General features: G+C 58.0%; 3 protein-coding genes across 3 annotated transcripts; 2 read left to right on the forward strand and 1 right to left on the reverse strand.

Moving 5' to 3' along the window:
- Positions 1 to 2,187: 2,187 nt before the first annotated feature.
- LOC308232294 (fibulin-7-like) lies at positions 2,188 to 5,254 on the reverse strand (the record flags this gene model as incomplete). The annotated part of the gene is given in 9 exon segments (XM_080638369.1): positions 2,188 to 2,548; positions 3,248 to 3,386; positions 3,467 to 3,472; positions 3,475 to 3,603; positions 3,684 to 3,806; positions 3,958 to 4,083; positions 4,276 to 4,446; positions 4,614 to 4,770; positions 5,183 to 5,254. Coding segments are annotated over 9 exon segments (1,284 nt in total).
- A 1,814-nt stretch (positions 5,255 to 7,068) lies between these two features.
- Positions 7,069 to 11,824, forward strand: LOC308232351 (C-type lectin domain family 18 member A-like; the record flags this gene model as incomplete). Its single annotated transcript, XM_080638443.1, has 12 exons — positions 7,069 to 7,165; positions 7,768 to 7,859; positions 8,389 to 8,613; positions 8,679 to 8,776; positions 9,236 to 9,357; positions 9,449 to 9,556; positions 10,285 to 10,377; positions 10,492 to 10,598; positions 10,711 to 10,840; positions 10,918 to 11,014; positions 11,126 to 11,217; positions 11,382 to 11,824. The coding sequence occupies 12 exons, from the start codon at positions 7,069 to 7,071 to the stop codon at positions 11,417 to 11,419; spliced, it is 1,299 nt and encodes a 432-aa protein (XP_080494569.1). The 3' UTR covers positions 11,420 to 11,824.
- Positions 11,825 to 12,999: 1,175 nt separating this feature from the next.
- LOC308232295 (RNA-binding Raly-like protein) lies at positions 13,000 to 20,651 on the forward strand (the record flags this gene model as incomplete). The annotated part of the gene is made up of 8 exons (XM_080638370.1): positions 13,000 to 13,036; positions 15,619 to 15,697; positions 17,957 to 18,007; positions 18,281 to 18,429; positions 19,310 to 19,423; positions 19,596 to 19,753; positions 20,395 to 20,427; positions 20,646 to 20,651. 8 exons carry the CDS (start codon positions 13,000 to 13,002, stop codon positions 20,649 to 20,651), a joined length of 627 nt encoding a protein of 208 aa, XP_080494496.1.
- Between the last annotated feature and the right edge of the window lie 807 nt (positions 20,652 to 21,458).

Raw genomic sequence — 21,458 nt, forward strand, 5'->3', positions numbered from 1 at the left:
GTGCCTAAAGGGGCTGCAAGAAACCTGGAGAGGGGCTTTGGACAAGGGCCTGTAGGGACAGGACAAGGGGGAATGGCTTTAACCTGACAGAGAGGAGATGGAGATGAGATCTTAGGCAGAAGTTCTTCCCTGTGAGAGTGGTGAGGCCCTGGCACAGGTAGCCCAGAGAAGCTGTGGCTGCCCCATTCCTGGCAGTGTTCAAGGCCAGGTTGGACGGGGCTTGGAGCAACCTGCTCTAGTGGAAGGTGTCCCTGCCTGTGGCAGGGGTTGGAACTGGATGAGCTTTGAGGTCCCTTCCAACCCAAATCAGTCTGGGATTCTGTGACTTTGCAGGTGGCTGGGTCTGGGAGGTTCTGGGAGCAGGCAGTGGAAGGACTGGCAGCTGGCTGTGAGCTGGAGCCAGCCATCCCACTCCCTGGAAGCTGCTAGGGAAATTCCCTTCCCTAACTATTATTTCAACCAGTCTTTATAGTTAATACATATATTCAGATTATACAGTGCAGTGTAACAAGGTAGTGGAATTTTACTGGAGACTCTGTTACTGTTCATTCTTAAGTAAAACAAATGAAAGCACAGCCTGGCCCTGGAAATAAGGACTTTGCTTCATGGAAGTGGTCCATGAAGGATAAAGGGTACCCTAGGTCAGCCAATAAAATACCAGCATCCCAACCACTCTGACACAGCTTCAAAACCCTCCCAGCATCATCTGGCATCACAGTAACCCCAGCAAAACTCCAGGGACATCTGGATCAACAAGAAAGCAGCAGGATTGCTGGAAAAATATCACTTCTTTGCAAAGTTGTACTGTGATTAGTACCAGTAATGTGAGTGACTGCAATTAGCCAAGTTGTCTTGTACCTGAAGGTTTGATGGGTACAGGAAACCTGTGCAAAACCACCTTTGGGGTGCCCAGTTTGGCTGGGACACCTTGTGCAGGAATATATATTTATCCTTGGAGTTCTCTACTCTGCATTCGGGCTCAGTCCTCAGCTGGCACAGGCCAGCACTGCAAGCCTCTCCTGCAGCAAAGCAGCGGTGCCAATCCCAGGCACTGGCTAGCAGAGCTGGTGGCAGTGCCGCCGTGGGTACATAAGGACGTCTTTATGAGCCTCCTGCTGTTTGTGCACAGCAGCTGCTTTGTGAGAGGGGCCAGCTGGACACTTATTTCAGAAGGCATTTCAGATTTCAGATTTCTGTGTGCGGAGGGAAGAGTGTCCTAAGGGCAGCATGTCCTTCACTTGCTGTCCCCAAAGGCCCTCATCGCCTTTTTCAATCTCCAGCTGCTGGAGGCTCTCCCTGTGCATTGGTCTGGCCATGCTGGTATGGCAGGGGGTGCCCATGGAGTGTGGGGGGCTGCACCTCTTGTGTCCTTGCTGCCCAACCTGCCCTTAGTCAGGAGCAGGGGAGCAGCTCAAGTGCTCAGTGAGCTGCAGGGCTGCAGCTTTAATTGCCCATATGGTCAGCTCCTGTTGGAGCTGTTGCAGAGGCAAGTCTCCTAGCCACAGGGAAGCATGGCCCAAAGGAAGCGTGTCCCCTAGTCGCCATCCCCTCCTTGCCTGGAGTCAGGGCATCCCACTGTGCTTTCCTGGTACCTGCCAAAGGCGCTGGTGATGAACCTTGGCTGTGCAGGACATGCAGGGCAGCATGTGCAACCCATCTCTCAGTCCTGCACTGGGGGGATCTTCAATGTGGCCCCCAACAACACTGGTGCTGGGAGGAACATGAACACTGCTTGACCCTATGATACTGGCACCCCAAGCTCTGCAAGGGCACCCTGCTGTGACCATGACCCCAGCTGTCCCCAGGAGCCTTGCACCAGGAGCATGGGGCTGCTCCCATGCAGCAAGCAGAGCAAGGAGGACACCCTTCCTAAAGACACTTTAATAGAGGATACAAGGAGCTGGACCACGCCACTTGCTGCCAGCTCTCTCTGCCAAGCCCCCTGGTGTGCCAGGGGTGCTGGCAGAGGCAGGCACTCCCAGAGTGGTTCCCCATTACCCACAGAGCTTTCCTTGTAGCCTCTGTGGCAGGTTTCTGCTGTGGTGGCTTTGCCCTACCAGCCTTGAGCAAGCATTACAAGAGAAGAATGTCTCTAATGGGACAAGAACTGGGAAAACTGAGCTGAACCCACTTCATCACTTCCTGGGAGAGACCCTGGCTTGGCCCCACACCTGCCTCCAAATGAGGTCAAAACTCATATGGGGACACAAAGGCTGTGACCTTGAAGACGTGCTTGCCCAGGAGGGCCTTGCGGGAGAACTCGCTCATCTCCAGCTCCACCTCCAGTGTGGCTGGTCCCACCACGGAGCTGGGGATCACCAGCTCTCCTGCCTGCCGGCCAGAGCGCCTCACAGCAAAGACACCCTGGCCCTGGCCACCAATGATGGCAAAGCACAGGCTGTCACCCATGAAGCAGGTGGTGGTCATCTTGAAGAGCACGTGGGGTACAGTGTGGTTGGCCTGGAGCGGCAGGTAGTGGAAGGAGATGGAGGTGGGGGCCAGGTGGCCGGCTCGGCTCTCCATGGGGCATGGGTTCCTGTCGCACTGGCTGCCAGGAGAGAAGGGGAACTGCTGCTCAGTGCCATGCTTTGGCTCTCAGGGAGCTGCCTGCATCCTTGCCAATTAACCTATCTCATGCCACAAGCTGGGCAGAGCAACCCAAGACAGCCACATCTAAGTGTGCTCAGCATTGGATCTCTGTCTCACGCTGCCTCTACCAGGCAAATGCCATGCCTTGCAGGAATTCAGCTCTGGGTCACACTCTGAGGCTGGGACTAGGGGTACCACAGTCCCAGCTGGAGGCCAGGGATGGAGCCAGGCTCAGATGCGCAGGATGTCCCTGCTCATTGCAGTGGGTTGGACTAGATGCCCTTTGAAGGTCCCTTCCAACCCAAACTATTCTCTGATTCTATGAGCAGGAGCAAGGATGCTCCTCTGATTGGGTGGCTTGTGCTCAGCCACAAAGCAATTCAGCCTCAAGAATGGGGCCAGCGGCTTGTTGCCTGCTGAATGACAGCTGACAGCACTGCATGGATGTGTAGCATGGCAGCATGTGCAGGCTGGGGCTCTGGGGGACAGGACGTTGGATAAAGCTACCATGCATTGGAGTGCTCCTATCTTCAACCCCAGCCACCAATGGGGAGCATGCCAACCACACCTAGGCAATTTGCCACACAATATGGTCCCCTGGACCACAGGACCCATCACCAAGGGTGATGACGCAGCCCAAGCCACACACAGTACTCACAAGGCAGAAGTCTTGACATAGCTGGTGTTGTGGCATGCAGGGGGGCACTTGGGGCGCACGCAGCGGTGGCCCCCGAAGGTGTTGATGCAGACGTCACCCTGAGTGCAGTTGTGCTGCTTCCCGATGCACTCATTCACATCTGCAATGGTGACATGGGGTGAGCGGGGCTGTCCTCATGGTCCCATGGGATGCTCCCTGCCCTGCTCCCACCACTCTAACCCTTCAGGCATTGCGGTCGGAATGGAGGAGGTAACCAGGTGGGCAGAGGCAGCGGTAGGAGCCGGGGAGGTTGAGGCACTCATGGAGGCAAAGCCGGGTCTGGGGAATGGACTGGAAGAGCTGGCACTCATCCATGTCTGGAAGGGTTCAGAGTGGAGTCTCACTATGGCCAAGCCTTGGTTTTCCCACCTCCCCACCATCCTTGTCCCTGTTTTACCATGGCACATGCTGCTGTTTTGCATCTGGAAGCCAGGGTCACAGCTGCAGAGCCGGGAGCCTGGGTGGCCTTCTGTACAGAGGGGCTGGCGACTGAAGGAGCTGTTGCTCAGTGTCACCCAGTCTGCAGTGGAAACAGGTGTCACTGCTGGGCATGGGGCATGGGGAGATGCTGGGGACTGAGGTCCCAGGGGGCTGCCCGGGAAGGGGGAGATGGGCGCAGCATGGTCCCCATGAGCATCCTCATTCTCCGCAGCCCAAACCTGGGCACCTACAGGAGCAGATGGGGCTCTGGCAGCTGGGGCCTGACCAGCTCCGAGGGCAGAGGCACGTGTAGCTCTGATTGCCATCCACACAGGTCCCACTGTTGGCACACGGGTTGCTGGAGCAGTCATCAATACCTAGAGATAAGGAACTCATGAACACCAGCTGGAGAAGCTCATCCTCGCTCCATCCTGCTGCTCATTGCTGCAGCCTTTGGGCTGCTTTCCCTGCAGCCAGTGAGCAGAACAATAGGACCCCATGGCTTGGGGTGACAGAGGAGCCCCCAGGCAAGGCTAAGCCCGTGGCACCCTGACCCCACTCAACTTCACCTTTGCAGGAGGGCTGGGTGCTGCTCCATGTGCGGTCCTGTCGGCACATGCGTGTCTCAGAGCCCACCAGCCGGAAACTAGCATCACAGACAAAGTGAACGTTGTGGCCCATTTGCACACTCTGGCCCAGCACCCGTCCATTCAGGGGCACCACTGGCTGTGGACAGGTCTCTGCAAACAGACAGATGCGGGGGAGGATGGACATTGCCAAGCTGGAGCTGACCCCATCCCCAGTGAGGAGCTGGGGTCCTTTGCCCAGGCTGCTTGCTGGGGACACGGGGGTCAGAGCTGGTGCCTTGGGGACATCACCCCCCTTGCAGTGTCCAGGCTGGGGTTACCATTACATTTGGTGGCTGGTCTCTGGAGACGGCTCTGGAGGACAAGGAGCTGTTGCCGGAGGCTGCGTGTCCCGCACAGTTGGGCAGCCTCCTGTGCTGCCGGCAGCCTCTGCATCTGCTGCACCGCACTAAGTGCCCGCTGCTGGCTCAGGCACTCCTGGAGGGACACAAGGACATCCCCATCACTGGGTGCTACCACCACCCTGTCACAGTGTGGGGGTACCCTCCCAAGCAACAGCATCTTCAGGGTTTGTTTAGATGCAGAGCCCCTTTCTCCCCATCCCAGTGCAGGGTATGCCCCTGTCCCTGTGTCTGCTCCAGCCTCAGACACTGTCTCAGCACTTGAGTGCTGAGCAGCAGCTCAGAAGCTCTGGGTGGGTTTAGCATCATCTTGCTGCAGCAGACGAAAAGCCCCACGACCATCCCTCCCAGCCCTGGGCAGCCCCATGGGCGCCGTGGCCATGCCGTACCCTTCACCCTGGGTGGTGACAGGGCGCTGTGGTGTCAGAGGTGGGTGCTGAGAAGCCCCCAGCCTGCAAGGGAGCTGGAGGGGGCAGGAAGGTCCTTACTTGGGCACTGCCAAGGGGCAGCTGCAGGATGCCCACGGCCAGCCAGGCTGGCAGCAGGACGAGGAGCATCATGCTGGGGCTGGATGAGATGAGGTGCCATCAGTGTGGCTCTGCCACGCTCTTGTGCTCGCTGGGATTTATCCTCGGCGCATGCCTGGGTGTTTGTTGGTTTTTCCCCTGGCCAAGGCCAAGTCGCATGAAAGTTTCCCTTTGGCACTGGCACCAGCCTCTTCCTTCCCTTCCCTCTCCACACATCAGAGGCTTTGGGGCCTTTCATGTCACAGGGCTAGCAGACGCTGGGGCCAGGCAGTGGCTGTCATGGCACTTGCTGCTGTGCCGGTGGTGCCGGGCTCACCTCACGGCCAGCCACGGCTCCAGGAGTGCCTGCATGCAGGGCTGCAGGAGGAGGCTAATCCTGAGCATTTGCTAAGCGTGGGAAAATCTCTGGAAGAAGGGATGGATTTGGGATCAGTGGTGGGGTCTGGCTCTCCAGTGGGGCTGGGGATGCTGAGGACGGCAGCTGAGCAGAACCAAGGACTCGCCGGTTCCAGCACGGTTTTGCTGAGCTCAGCCATGGCTGGAGCTTAGAAGGAGACACCAGTGCTCTGCTGCAGCATAGAGTTGGGGTGCAGGTTGGCATTACAGTCAGCATTAACATTAGGGTCAGGGTTAATGTGAGGGTCAGCATTAGGGTTAGGGTTGGGGCTAGGGTTAGGATTACAATTAGGGTTAGGGTTAAAGCTAGGGTTGGGGTTATATTTAGGGTTAGGGTTGAATTTAGCATTAGGGTTAGGACTGGGGTTAGGGTTAGCATTAGACTCACTTTTAGGGTTAAGGTCAGGTTTGGTGTTAGGGTTAGGTTTAAGGTTAGGGTTAGGACCAGTGGAAAATATTCAGGTCTAGATGTAGAGAACATTTGGTTGAAGTTTAGTATTGTTATTAGCATGAGGGTCAGGGTTCAGTCTAAGGTTAGGTTTAAGCTTAGCTTGAACAGAGTGAGATAACTTGTCTTCTGCTGACATCCAGCTTACCTCCAATAGCAGGTTGTGGGATGCTCCATGTCCCTCCCATAGGAGCATAAACCTGTCCCCTAACTACCCCCGCAGGGGTGTCTGAAGCCCACACATCTGCCTCATGCAATGGCAGCATCCATCATGGGTGCTGGGATCCCTGCCCTGGGGTACAGCCATATACAGCAAACGAGCCCTCCAGGTAATGTGGGTTCCGCTACCCTTGCCTAATCTCCAGTGCTGATGAGACATGTGCCCCCCTGAACCCAGCACCTCTCCTGCTGCCGGCCCCCAGCCATCGCATCCTCCCAGCCTATATCTGCGCTGCCCAGCTCTCCAGAGCCGGTATTTGGCTTCCTGCCGCAGCAGTGTGTGTTACCTCCCAGCATGTTTAATTCATGGGGCAGAAGAAAGGCTGGCAGCAGGGTCCCTGAGCTATTCTCAGCCCCTTGGCATCCACTCTCCCAGCACCCCAGAGTGGTGCTGCTTGGGATCCCAGCCCCCACTTGTCTTCCCATCCCAACTCTGGCTTGGCAGTGGGGCTGGGGCAGAGCAAAGTTTCTGACCTCGGTGCAGGACATCCCAGCAGTGCTGCAGCCCAGGCCCTGGGAGCTGTCTGCTGCATTTGCATCAGCGAGCAACTGTTTTGACAGAGCTATTACTCACCCGTCAAGCTTTTGTTTGAGCTGACCAGTGGTGCCTGAGTCCTGAATAGGATCAAATCCTGCAACCAGACACACACACAAGTACGCAGGAGCGCACAGGACCTCGCAGCTGAGCTCAACCCAACACCAAGGCCACTGCAGGGTGGCTCGTCTCTCCCAGATCCTCCTTGTGGAGCTGTGGGGTCTGGTTTCCCCCAGCCCAGGCACCCTCATGAAGTTCTTGGTGCTGCTGGTTTGCAGCCTCCTGGCATGGAGGATGGGTGAGACATGGTCGGATGCTCTGGAGTTGTCTGCATTGGCTCCTGGAGGTAATCGGGAAGAGAGGTTGGGGATGGCAGGTTTAGGGGTGCACTCTGAGCACTGTCCCCTAAACCAGGCCAGGCAGGCAGGGAGCCAGGTGGGTAACAGGCACCCTGGGGTGGCAACAGAGGTCTTGGTGGGTGATGGGGGCTGGAATGGGATGGGGCTGGAAGTGGGGGGCATGGGGCTGGTGATGGGATGGGGCTGGGAGGCTGGGATGGGGCTGGGGGAGCATGGGGCTGGTGATGGGGGCTGGCGATGGGGGCTAGTGATGGGTGTAGCTTGGTGGAGTCTGGGTCTGGTAGGACAGAGGGGGATGGTGGGAACTGGGTACATTCCTGACAGACTCAGCCCACCCACGTGAGACGGGCTCAGCAGGCTGGACCCCCTTGGCCCCTGCCCCTTTTGTGCTCCCAGCCCAAAAGTGCTTTCTTCTCTCTCGTTGAGTCTCCATGGAGACTCGGGTGCCTTTCCCGTATCCCTGGCTGCGGCCAATGGCCGGATCCTTCAGGGGGCCTTGGAAGCAGCCATTGGGCACGCCAGAGGATACAAGGAAGGCACTTGCACCACACAGTGCCTCAGTCCCAGCCCCTGCTGTCCCTCCTCCCAGCTCTTAGCATGAAGGAGACTTTCCTGGTGCTCTCGCTGCACAACAAGCTGAGGAGCAATGTGCAGCCCCCGGCTGCCAACATGCAAAAGCTGGTGAGCCCCCTCGCAGGCGTGTGTCTCCCCCTCGGATATCGCCATCCACCTCCCACTGCATGCCCAGGGAGGGGAGCAGCCCATGGGTGCTATGCAGTAGTTCATTAACAAGCTAACAGAGCAGAAGAGCTGGCCAGCATGGGGCTGGCCCCTGGTACTGTCAGATCTGGTGCACACCAAAGACAGAGCCGGTCCCTTGGGGTCCCTATAGGGTTCCCCATGTCCCATAATGGCCCTCAGTGTCCCCTAGTCATTTCACATCTACATACACCAGGGGCACGGCTGTGTTCTCCGTGTCTCACGATGGTCCTTGATGCTTCCCAGTCACCCCATGCCTGCATATACCAAGGGCAGGGCTGGTCCCCTGGAGTCCCGTTGCAGCATCCCCCATGTTCAACCTCCTGATGTCCCTCAGTGATCCCCAGCATCACCCATTGGTGGTCCCCAAACACCTCCTGGGCTGTCCCGCAGCTTCCCCCACACCAGGGCTGTCCCCGGGGATCTCAGTGGCTCACGCTCTCCCCTGCAGGTGTGGGACGAGGAGCTGGCCCGGCTGGCAGGGGAGCGGGCAGCCAGCTGCCTGCAAGGCCCAGCTCCACCGCCGGCGCCGCAGCTGGGCTGGAGCGAGGCGCTGCTGCCGGTGGCTACCGGGGGCTTCGGGGCCGTGTTGGAGCGCTGGTTCGCCGAGGGCCGACGCTACGACTACGCAACGGGGCGCTGCGCTCGCAATGCCACCTGCCACCATTACACCCAGGTGGGAACGGGAATCTGGGGGGGGTCCGGAGTCCCCTGGACCGGGGTGACACCCCTCTCCTGTAGCTGGTGTGGGCAACGGCGGGGCGGCTGGGCTGCGGCCGGTGCCTCTGTTCCGGCGGGCACGGCCCCAGCGAGGCCTTCGCCTGCGCCTACTCCCCAGGGTAAGCGCTGAGAGCGGGAAGGGGGGCGACGTACGCGGAACTGCGGACGCGGCCTGGTCGTCAGTGGGGAGGGCTGGTCGGGGTGGAATGCGGTGTAATGGCGCTACTGGGGGCGGGGCCTCCGAGGGGGTGTGTCGGGTGGATGGGTGGGCTGGCCAATGAGGATGCGTGGTGATGGGTGGGGGCGCGGCCTTGCGCTGGAGGTGGGTGCTGCATGGCAATGTGGGCGGAGCTTGTTGGGCTGTAGGCGTGGTCTTTTGCCATAAAGAGGTATCAGTTGATGGAGTGGGCGTGGGGTTTTAGGGAGTGGGCGTGGTCCTCGCCCGAAAGGGGCGTGGCTTGGTGCGCTGGTCAGTATGCGCCCGGGGGGCGTGTCTTGGTGGGTTGTGGGCGTGGTTTAGCCCGGAAAGGGGCGTGGCTTGTCTCTGTTTGTGGGGCTCCAGCTGCCTGCGGGTACAGGGGCAACTGGGAGGTGTCGGGGACGCCCGTCCTGCCCTACAAGCAGGGCCCCTGGTGCTCCCTCTGCACCGCCGGCCTCTCTGGATGCTTCAAGTCCTGGGACCACAGCGGCGGGCTCTGTGGTGAGAACTCGAGGCCGGTCCCACCCCCCAGCCCCTGCGTGCCCTCCAGGGACGCCACAGCCCTTGATACCCATGTCTGTGGCGTGCCCAGAGGTGCCCAGGAACCCCTGTCGCATGAGCTGCAGGAACAATGGGCGCCTTGACATGAGCAGCTGCCAGTGCGCCTGTCCCCCGGGATACACGGGCAGGTACTGCCAAGGTGAGAGGGACGCCTGCACAATTCCTGCCTTCCCTCGCCTTAGAGACACATGTGCATGGCCAGTGCAGAGCATGTGTGCACAGGGTGGGTGCAGTGCATACATGTGCAATGTCAGTGCAGGGCATGGGCATGATCCGAGGGCTGGAGCAGCTCTGCTCTGGAGACAGGCTGAGAGAGCTGGGCTGGTTCAGCCTGGAGAAGAGAAGGCTCCTTAAGGGGAGACCTCAGAGCAGCTCCAGTGCCTAAAGGGGCTACAAGAAACCTGGAGAGGGGCTTTGGACAAGAGCCTGTAGGGACAGGACAAGGGGGAATGGCTTTAACCTGACAGAGAGGAGATGGAGATGAGGTATCTGGAAAAAGTTCTTCCCTGTGAGGGTGGTGAGGCCCTGGCACAGGTAGCCCAGAGAAGCTGTGGCTGCCCCATCCCTGGCAGTGTTCAAGGCCAGGTTGGACGGGGCTTGGAGCAACCTGCTCTAGTGGAAGGTGTCCCTGCCTGTGGTAGGGGGTTGGAACTGGATGAGCTTTAAGGTCCCTTCCAACCCAAACCAGTCTGGGATTTTGTGGCCAGTGCAGCAGTCATGGTCTGCTCGATGCGCACAATTACACATTTGTGCAGCACAAACATGCACCAGCTCAGTTCAGTGCAGTACCCGCTGTGCAGCACAAGCTCAGCTGGGACAGGCAGGTCTGCTGAGCCCCCTCCAGCTAGCACAGCTCTTCTCCTGCAGTGAGGTGCAGCGGGCAGTGCCTCCACGGCAAGTTCAGGAAGGAGGAATGCTCCTGCCTCTGTGATGTGGGCTACGGCGGCGCCGAGTGCGGCAGTGAGTCTGTGCTGCGGGGTGGCAGCAGGGATCTGCAGGCTGGGACCTGCAGACTGGGGCTATGGGTCCTCCGGCGGGGCCACCGGCACAGGGACCCACCTTCTTTTTCCCCAGCAAAGATTCGGTTCCCCTTCCATACCTGTGATGTGCAGATAGATGGCGACTGTTTCATGGTGTCCTCTGAGGCCGACACCTATTACGGAGCCAAACTCAAGTGCCATGTGAGTTCCTGGGATGCACCAGCTGAACAATGCCTTCATGCTCACAGCTCCCCATGCACCTCTGCACTGCCTGGGCCATGTGTCTGGGAATGACTCGCTCCCTTCTCTGCAGGAGAAAGGAGCGATGTTGGCCCAGATCAGAAACCAGAAGGTTCAGGACATCCTGGCTTTCTACCTCAGCCGCTTAGAGACCGGTAACAGAATGACAGACACCGATTTTGAGACTGGGAACTTCTGGATTGGTAAGTGACAGCCGTGGGCAGGGTGCAGGGTACACAGGGTCCTGGTGTATGTGCCACCCCACCTCCTGCTTGTCCAGGCCTCACCTACAAGACGTCTAAGGCTTCCTTCCGCTGGGATGTGGGTGAGCCATCCTCCTTCACCAGCTTCGCTTTCGGGCAGCCGGACAACCAAGGGTAAGTTCCTGTTGGACCTGAAGGACACCAGACCTCTGTGTGGTGTCACCACTGTGCCACCGTGGTGGCTGTCTTCACACACACCTCCTCCCCGTGCCCATGACGACACAGGTTTGGGAACTGTGTGGAGATGCAAGCGTTGGCTGCCTTCAACTGGAACGACCAGCGCTGCAAAACCCGGAACCGGTACATCTGCCAGTTTGGTGAGTGAGTGAGTGGCTGGAAGCCCTCCTGCACCTTCCCTGGGTGCTGAGCCCCATGGGTGCAGGCTCCTGGCTCTGCAGGGTCCGTTCCCCACTACCAGCCCTGCTCAGACCTCTGGGTCCTTCCTGGTGTGGGGGACACTGACTCTGATATCCCATCACAGCCCAGGAGCACATCTCCCTGTGGCAGCGGGACCCCTGAGCCAGCAGCCCCAGGCCCTGGCCGGCACTGGCTGCTGTGCTGAGCCCATGGCTCAGGATGACCCCAGCGCTGTGCCAAGCCCAGGCCATGAAGGCCCCCTTACTGGCTCCCCCGCACAGGAGATGGGGCGCTGACGGGACCCAGGGTACCCACTTTACATCAGCATGCCCAAAACTACATTGTCTTCTGCCCCTCACCTTCCTGTTGCCATCATGCAATGATGTGAATGATGTGAATGCCCTGCGGGCAGGGAGATACCAGGTCCAACAGCATCCTCCTCCTCAATCGGTAGCCAGGATGTGTCCAGACCTTGGTGCAGATGCCATGAGGGACCAAGGGGGGAATTCTTAGTGGGCACAAACCTCAGCATGTCTCAGGGTGAGGACTGGCTCAGCTGTCACACTGGGAGCCCCCCAGCCTGACACCGCAGGTTCCTCGTCATGATCTTGTCTTTCGTTATCACTCAGATCCTCACCATCACTTGGGTGGTTAATAAAGACCTCTTCTTTGGGAAGAGCAGTTTGTCGTCTTCTCTTGTCCACAAGTCTCTCTGTCTACCACAGCCCACATCCTGCCTACACAGGGTAGTATCTCCAGGTCCATCTGTGGATGAATGGAACTGGAGGATGGAGGAGTGCGGACCAGCTCCTCTTGGCTGGGCTTGTGTGTCCAGCACCTTGGGGGTGTTTTGGGAGTGGGGTTAGTCAAGAGCTGTTTCTTCCAGCCCCAGGACAGCCCCAGGCTGCAGCACCCCATGTGCTGGCCACAAGCGTGTGTCCTGGTGCTGGTGGGTGTTGTTGAAGTGGACGAGCCACATCACCATCTGTAAGGTTGGGGAGAGCTAGACAAAGCTGGGTACAACTGAGCCAGGAGGGCAAGGGTCCAGCATGTCAAAGGGGGCTGGAGGTCCTAGGTGGGGTAGAGAGCCTACAGAGGATGGGGATGAGGATAGGGCCAGGGTCAGGGGGAGTATGGAGCCAGGGATGGGGACAAGGACAGGGATGGAGTGGGGTCAGGGATGGGCTGAGGATAGGGATGGGGATAGGGATGAGGAGGGGATGAGGATGGGGATGGGAATGAGGATGGAGATGGGGACAAGGATGGAGATGAGGCTGGAGACGGGGATGGGGTCAGGAATGTGGATAGGGGTAAGGACAGGATGGGGATTAGGAGGAGGATGAAATGGGGATAAGGAGAGGGTCGAGGATGGGGATGAGGACGGGGATGATGAGGGGATGAGGGTGAGGATGGGGACAGGAATGGGGATGGGATGAGGATAAGGACGGGGATGAGAACGAGGATGAGGATGAAGATGAGGATGAAGATGGTATGAAGATGGGGATGAAGATGGGAATGAGGATGGGGATGAAGATGGGGACGGACAGCCGCGGTGCTGCGTCGCTGCGCAAGGGGTGGGGCGCGATCCCCTCCCCTTTCCTCCTACCCCGGCGTGTCGCGGTGGTGTGGCCCGCGCTCCCCTGCCCGCCCCCGGAGGTGGTAGGGCCCGCTCAGTGGCGGCGCGCTCAGTCCGGTGCCGGTGCCGGTGCCGGGTTCGGTGCCGGTGCCGGTGCCGCAGGGGGATGACGCTCTTCGGCAGTGGGGACGCGGGCTGGAGATGTGAGTACCGATCCGGAGCTGGCCCTGTATTTCCTCCGCCGGGTGACACCCCCGGCACCGGCTGTATTCACACACCCCTTCCCGAGGCATCCTCCGGCACTGGTATGCTCGCCCGGCACCGGCAGCCCAGCCCGGGGCAGGGGTGTTGCGCCGCAGCCAACCTCCTGCTGCACGTTCGTCCCCACAGCCCACAGCCCTCCTCCGGGCAGGGCCATCCCCGGTGCCTGGGTCCCTTCCCTCGGACACGCGCGTCCTCCCGGTACCGAGCACCCCCACCCAGATACCAGTACCTTCCCAGGGCTGGGATATCCTCCCGGTACTGGCATGCTTGGTCCTCCCCATGCCATTACTCCCAGGATACGGATGTCCTCCCAGTGCCGGGATGACCCCAACACCATTCCCTCCCAGGACAGGGATATCCTCCCAGTAGCAGGATGCCCCTCTGCCACTACAGTGAAAGGAGCCCAGATCCAGGCCCATGCCCCTGGGGTGACAAAGTCCTGTTGTCCCAGGTCCCCTGCCCCAGCAGGATAGTGCCCTCGGTGCAGGTGGCCTGTGACAGTGTCCCTGGGGCCCCTGGCTGGGGTGCTGAGCTCTCTGTTGCACTGGCAGGGAAGGAAGCCGGGGGTTCTGCTGGATGGATGCGATGGGCTGTAGAGAGGGAGGTCACCAGTGGTGAGCTTTGCTCCCTGGGGTGCTGGGGACAGAAATGGGTGCCAGCATTACAGGGTGAATGGAGCACCTTCCCCAGCTCACCCCAGAGCAGAGCTAGCCCCCAGACCTCATCACACAAGCTGACAGCCTGGAAAGCACACAAGTGCCAGCTTCCTACAGCTCAGAAACCCTCCTCAACAGGGATGGAGGGATTTTGCTCCAACGGATGCGGGGCTTGACAGGACCTGTGGCCAGTGTGCATGCTCCTGGGGCAGCCTAGAGCTCTCTGATGAGCTGGTGTGTTCCCAGAGGACTCGGGAAGCTTCAGCTTGGGGTTCCTGGTGCAGTGGCATCTGCAGTGTCAGTGGTGCCCTCACACTTACCATGGCCAAGGGGGAGCGTGCAAGCAGGAGCCCTCAGCATCTCACCCACTGTCTTATACCCCAGAGGACAGAGAGGTTTTTGAGCCCCTCAAATAATTAAGTATATGGAGATGTTAGCAAAGCATTGCTTGAGGTGGCTCTCAAATGTATACTCAGAAAATAGATTAAAGCTGGCTTTTATCATAGAATCAGCCAGGTTGGAAAAGACCATCAAGATCATGAAGGCCAACCGTTCTCCAGCACTGCCAAGTCCACCACTGAACCATGTCACTGAGGGCCTCATCTACACGGTGTGTGAACACTTCCAGGGATGGTGACTCCACCACTGCCCTGGGCAGCCTGTTCCAATGCCTGAACATTCTTTGGGGAGAAACTGTTCCTAACATCCAGTCTAAACCTCCGTGATGCAGCTTATGTGGATGCTGGCTGTGAAATCCCAGAGAAGGGGTGAAGAGCATCACTGGGGAGGTGTGATGTGCATGTCTGGAGACATCTCCATCTACGTCTCAGCATCATACATGTCCTGGCAGTCTTTGGGAGTGGGATGCAGCTGGGTGCTGGGCTCCCTCCATCCTTGGCACCCATCCATGGTGGGCAGAGCTCACCAGCATCCTGGGGCTCCCTGAAACATGGCCCAGCCACTCAGCAAGAGCAATAGGAAAGGCGGATTCACCATGGTGGTGGTGGGAAATGTCTCTGGGATTTAATTACCCTCATCATCGTCAGTGTTTTCTGCCACTTGATTGGAGCTGTGATGAGTGCAGGCTCCTGGGGATGGGGCACAAATGGGAAAGGGCTGCTGCAGGGACAGCCAGAGCTGCTCCATGTCCTGACACAACCCTGAGCCACTCCTATCCTTCACAAAAACTTAAATCTAGAAAGAGCTGACAGCTTCTAGCTCATCCTGCAAATCACAGAATCCCAGCCTGGTTTGTGTTGGAAGGGACCTTAAAGCTCAGCCAGTTCCAACCCCTGCCACGGGCAGGGACACCTTCCACTAGACCAGGTTGCTCCAAGCCCCGTCCAACCTGGCCTTGAACACTGCCAGGGATGGGGCAGCCGCAGCTTCTCTGGGCAACCTGCGCCAGGGCCTCAGCACCCTCACAGGGAAGAACTTCTGCCTAAAATCTAACCTTAATCTTCCCTGTTTCAGTTTAATCCCATTCCCACTTGTCCTATCTCTAGAGTCCCTGATGAAGAGTCCCTCTCCGGCATCCTTGTAGGCCCTCTTCAGATGCTGGAAGGCTGCTATGAGGTCTCTTCCAGCCTACTCTTCTCCAGGCTGAACAGCCCCAGGTTTCTCAGCCTATCTCCATATGGGAAGTGCTCCTGCTCCTGCTCATCCTCGTGGCCTCCTCTGGACCTGCTCCAAAAGCTCCATGTCCTTCTTACGCTGAGGACACCAGAACTGCACATAGTGGTCCGTGATCTGGAGTGGGACATCTCCCGCTGGGAAAGGAGTGTACCTCATGAAGCCAGTGTGGGGTAGGGTGTTGACATCCTTTTTCTTCCCACTGGTCATCCTGCTCCTTTGTCTTTCCTCAGATCTGGACATGGCCAGGGAGCCCAACCCGAGCCAGGCCAGGCTGGGACAGAAGCGGCAGCATGGCAGCAGCCTATACGAGTGAGTGCTCGGTCTGGGGTCTGTCCCATCCTGCTCCTCTTCCTTCCCTGCTCTCCATCACTCCAAACCCAGCCTGTATGTGGTGGTGGACATGGGCCTGCAGGATGTCCCTGCCCCATCCTGATGTGGCCTGGACGCACTGGTGGTGGCTGAAGACCTTGCTGGTTGCCACTCAGCATGTGTTGCCCATGGGGTATAGAGGTCCCTCTTCCCCATCTGAAGGTGCCAGGAGAAGCACTCATGGTCTCCACACATTACAACTGTTGATGCTGGTGTAGTTCTGGCCTTTCAGTGCTGTTCCTCAGGGGACAGACACCCCTGCAGAGGCACACAGTGGTGGCGGTGGCCCTGGTGGTGGCAGTAGATGATGGTGGTGGTAGCAGACAAGGTCCCCATTCCTGTGGGCTTCCAGCTCCCTGGCTTGGCAGGCGCGTGGCAAGGAGGGGAGGGACCCATCTGTCTCATTAGAGATTTTTGTGAAGCCCTGATTGAACTAGTTGCTCTGTCTGTTGCCATGGTGCCACAGGGATACAGAATGGGCATGGCAGGGACCGATGGTCCCCTCCACCCCAGAGCACAGCAGCCACTGCTTTGGCTCTTTTCAGTGAATGCTTTGAGCCAAGAGCTCAGCCAGGAAGAACCCTTGCTGTGACCCTAGCTGGGTGCTGGACCCCAAGACCTGGTCTCTTGTAGTGCCACCAGTACTCCCATGGCAGGGGGTGGCTGTGGCAACCCCGTGCCTTTCCACACAGGCTCTGGGCAGCAGCAGCCATTGAAGCTGGCTGTCGCGGAATGGACTCAGTCGGAGATCAATGTGATCAGACAAAGCCATTTATTATAGAAAACTAACTCTTCATATACTATTTCTTACATTGTTTACACTAACTTGGCCCATTGTGATTGGATACGTATCTGTGAGGCCCTTAACAACTAACATATAATTGGTTAAGCACAGGTGTGAGAACCTGACCGTCAAAGTTTTCCAACAGTCCTCAATTTATCAACTCAGTAAATTCCAGCTCCTTCTCATCTTGCTGGGATTCTTACTCCCAGTGCCTCGCTCCCATCCTCCTTCACCTTTTGTTGTCCCTTGGTTCATGTCGAACTCCACGTAGGCACTTGCTGATCTGGGTACATGGCCATTCTTTGCCAGAAAGTCATCCACAGCTGGCACTTTCCCATGCCCTGTGCATGCATTGGGATCCTCCCACCTGTGCATTTCCCTCTTCCCCAAGGCAGGTTGTGACCTTCCTCCTCGAGTTGACGGAGGGATGTGAAGGATTCAGCATCCCCATTGCAGCAACGGGAAGTTGGGAGGCAGCAAGACTGGACAAAAAGCTCCCAAAATAACCCCAGGAGCAGGCATCAGGGACAGATCTTTGCCCCCTAGGGTTGCTAGCTCATCCTTATGGGAGGACTGGTGCTTGTGGGCTGCTTTCTGTGCAGACTATTGCTGAATGAGGCAGTGTGGCAGCAGGGCTCGGGGTGCCTTTGCTCTGTGATGGGCTCTGAGCTGCCTCCTGTGCTGGGCAAGCCTTGGTCCCAGGCAAGGCAGCCCAATTTGCCCATTAGCCCTCCTCAGCAGACCTCCAGCCCTCCCTGAGCTCCAACATGAGTCCAACGGTGGCAAACTCATCTGCAGCAAAACCTGAAGCCCTGGGGGACCTTACACTGGTCCCCCCATTCCCAGCACCATGGCTGGGGAAAGCTCCTCATCCCAGCAATGCTCTGAGCACGGCTTTGTCTCCTCTTGGGTTTGGCTTAATCCCACGCTCCCTGTGACTCTGGGAGAGCTGAAGCAGTAAAATGAGCTTCAGCAACTTTCCTCCTGCTCCGCCCTGCTCCTGGTCCACGGTGCATGATTTATTACCGGCACGTCAGCTGCTCGCATTGGAGGCACTCCCTTGACAGATCCCTTCTTAATCTGGAGCCCAGCAAGCCAGCAGCACACAGAGCCAGGGACCATGAAATGGAACATGAGGGGGCTCAGAATGCAGCTTCCTGAGAGCAGAGCCTTCTGGTTCTGCCTCGGGGGGCTCCCTCCATCCCCACAAACACCCTGGTTTGTCTCCAGGGCAAACCCCTCCAGGGCACAGCCAGGAGTCCCCGGGGTGTGCTGCAGCTTGCGTGGTACCCTCCAGGATGCTCCCTAGGGATGCGGATGGAGGTGGGTGGGTGCCCCTATTAGAAGTGACTGCTCCACAGCATCCATGGCCCTGCAGAGCAGGTGACTTTCGTTCTCCTCTCCCTCTCCTGCAGCAGTAACTGCGACCTGGATTACGATCTCTACAGGGATGACTTCCCATATCGGTGAGCATCCAGGATCAGGATGTGCTGAGCACGCGTCGTTTCGTCAATGGGCATCCATCACCCTGCTTTCATGAGGCTTGGTGGTGTTTATCCCTAGGCTGGGGGCTTTGGGAAGTGAACACATGGGGCAGGAGCAGTGTGTGGGGTGGGCAATGCCCAGGTTAGGGGTTCTTCACCACAGAGGGCCCCTGAGAGATGCTTTCTTGGCTGGTAAGGGCTGCTGCTGCCCCTTCAAGGTTGTGCTCATGCCACTGTACTCTTGTGCCCTTGCAGGGTGTACAAGTACCAGAAGATTCCTCCCCTTATTACCCGCATCCCAGTCAAGACCAGACGAACTCACATGGGAACAGGAGGCAAAAGCAGCCCAAGTCCACAGCCCAGGGCCAGGAGAAGCACCAGCTCAACAGTGGAACGGACAAAGCGTGAGTGTGATGGGACTGGGAGGAAGAGGAGGCTCAGCACCCACGTTTCAGTGCATTAGAGCAGTGCTGGTGCCCAGAGGTCCCACTCGGTGCTGACCCTGTGTCCTGGGTTGAGCAGCAGCAGTCATTTTTTCTCCTTCTTAGTAGCTGGCGCAGTGCTGTGGTTTTGACTTTCGGCCTGGGAACAGTGCTGATAACACCAATGTTTTCAGTTGCTGGTCAGAATGTTTACTCTGACCAAGGACTTTGTGAGTCTCATGCTCTGGCAGGGAGGAGGGGAAGCCAGGAGGAAGCAGGGACAGGACACCTGACCCAAACTAGCCAAAGAGGTATTCCATACCACAGCACGTCATGCCCAGGATGTAACTGGGAGTAACCAAGAAGGGCTGGTTCACTGCGGGGTGGGAGGGAGTTATCGGTCAGCAGGTGGTGAGGTGTTGTATTCTCTTCCCTTGTTATTTCCCTTATCATTATTATTATTGGTGGCAGCAGTAGTGATTTGTGTTATACCTTAGTTACTGGACTGCTCTTATCTCAACCCGTGGAAGTTACATTCTTTTGATTCTCCTCCCTATCCCTCGGGGTGGGGGGGGAGTAGAAACTGCTTGGCTGACTTGCCGACAGGGCTTAAACCACGACACCCTGTGAGTCCTCAGCTCCAGCAGACACAGGCTGGACTGCCCTGAGCTGGTGGCTGTCCTCTGGACCTGTCTCTGTTCTGCAGGGATGGGGCTGTTGCAAGGATGTTCCCCAGGGATGCTGGGTGGGGAGGATGCTCTGGAGAGAAGGATGCTCCAGAGGTGGCTGCTGAGGGTTGTGTCCCCTGGCTCCAGGTGGGCTGCAGAACCAGGTGGGATCCTAACAGCTCCTCTCCCTGCAGTGCGGGCTGAAGAGCTGCATTCCATCAAGGGGGAGCTGAGCCAGATCAAGGCACAGGTGGACAGTCTGCTAGAGAGCCTGGATCGCATGGACCAGAGGAGAGAGCAGCTGGCAGGTGAGGGGACAGGCCACAGACCCTCTGGCACCCATCTGGCACATTCCCAGTGCCCTCCCCTTTCCCCAGGCTGGCAGGTCAGGGTCCAGCCCCTTGGCGCAAGGGGACCGTATGAGGACAGGGTGGATGTTTGCACGGGTACCCCTAGTTTCTGCTGTCTCTGTTCTTGCAGGGTCCAAGGAGAGCGAGAGGAAGAGGTTAGACATAGGGCCAGAGTCACTATCCCCAGTGGAAGAGCTGTCACAGGGACAGGAGGGGAGGGGAGCAGATGGGCACAGCGACCTGTGCAACATCCACAGCACCAAGGAGAGCACAGACACAGAGGAGATGGTGAGAGCGGGGACAGGTCACAGCCTGGTTTGGGTTGGAAAGGACCATAAGCTCATCCAGTTCCAACCCCTGCCACGGGCAGGGACACCTTCCACTAGACCAGGTTGCTCCAAGCCCTGTCCAACCTGGCCTTGAACACTGCCAGGAATGGGGCAGCCACAGCTTCTCTGGGCAACCTCTGCCATGGCCTCACCACCCTCACAGGGAAGAACTTCTGCCTAAGATCTCATCTCAATCTCCCGTCTGTCAGGTTAAATCCATTCCCCCTTGTCCTGTCCCTACGGGCCTTGTCCTGCACTGGGCTCTCTACTCTCCTAAAATTCATCCCTGCTTGCTAGCAGCCTGTGCCCTGGTGGGGAATACCTGGTGCAGAGTTGATGCTTCATCAGGCTCCCCCAAGCTGTCCTGACTGTGCCAGGATGCAACCACTCGTGTCTCCAGGACAGCCCAAGCCCCCTGCAGCAACCCCCTCAGTGTGTGTTACTGCAGCAGCAGTGGCTGCAAAACCCCCCTTTGGAGTACAAATCCCTTTCGTCCAAGCAGCTGCTCCCATACTCGCATCCCCCTGCTGGGTGCAGGGGTGTTGATCCCGCTGCTGGCACACATCAAAGGGCAGCCACGGTCTGCATTTCTCCTTGCAGGTAAAAAACCACGTTGGACCACGAGGGGAGCCAGTAGGCACACTGGGATGCCGAGGCCTCCCTGCCTGGCCAGCCCTTTCCATCTTGTGTTCCCATTTCTTTTGAGGCTTCCAGCTCATGCCACACGCGCTGGGGAGATGCCTGCTCTGAGCACAGCTGTGCCCTGCCACCAGCAGCTCTGTCTCCCAGCAGTGGCCAGAGGAGTCTTTGTGTTCAAGTGTGCTTGGGTTTTCTTTTCCTCCTATTTTCAGACCTAGGGATAAGACATGGCCCGGGCGGGAAGGGAGGAGCAAAAGAAGTGGACCTTATCCCAAAGGAGCAGCCCAAATCCTGGCTGCTTTGCCTGCCAGCATCTCCTCACCCACAGGGTGCTGTGAGGTGCAGAGAAAGCACCCCAGGGGTCTCAACCTTTATGGCACAGGTCCCATCCAGCCTGCCCACCAAGGCAAGCCCATCCTCCAGATCCACACCAGGAAATGGTTCCGCAGGCACAGGTACAGCCCAGGAAGGAGCCACTGCATCCCACCATGGCATAGAGGAAAAAGGGATCACCTGCAGACCACTCAAGGGGCTTTTGTGGAATTTTAGGCTGGTGCTGAGCCCAACTCCAACACCAGCAGTGGGGCAACACAAACCCAGCTGCTCCCCTATTGCCCCTGCTTTCACATGGCTCTTGGCCACAGGTCACATTTGTAGTCAGCAGGAGCAGGTTTGCCAGAGCTCCTTGCCTGCACCCAAGGAAGTTACAGTCCATCCCCTCCCCACCTTCCCCATCTCGGTCTGGTGTTCCCCATTCCTAGGTCACCCTTTCCTCGCTGGTAGGAACTTGTTCTGTGTTTCTGATTTGCTCTGGTAAGAGTGTATTGTGTTAAAAAAAAGAATTTATTACTTCTTTTCTCTGGTTACTCGACTCCCATTAAGTTTTTAACTGTCTGAACCACGTGTGGCTTTTTGTACTCAATCTGGGGTGCTGCCTGACACCGCTCTTGGCTCCGGAGGCTCTCTGGGATGCTGCCTTCTCCCAGCTTATCCCAGAGGCAGGAGGAGCACAGTTCTGCCTGTTT

Source organism: Psittacula echo (assembly GCF_963264785.1).
Source record: "Psittacula echo genome assembly, chromosome: Z".
NCBI lineage: Eukaryota > Metazoa > Chordata > Aves > Psittaciformes > Psittacidae > Psittacula > Psittacula echo.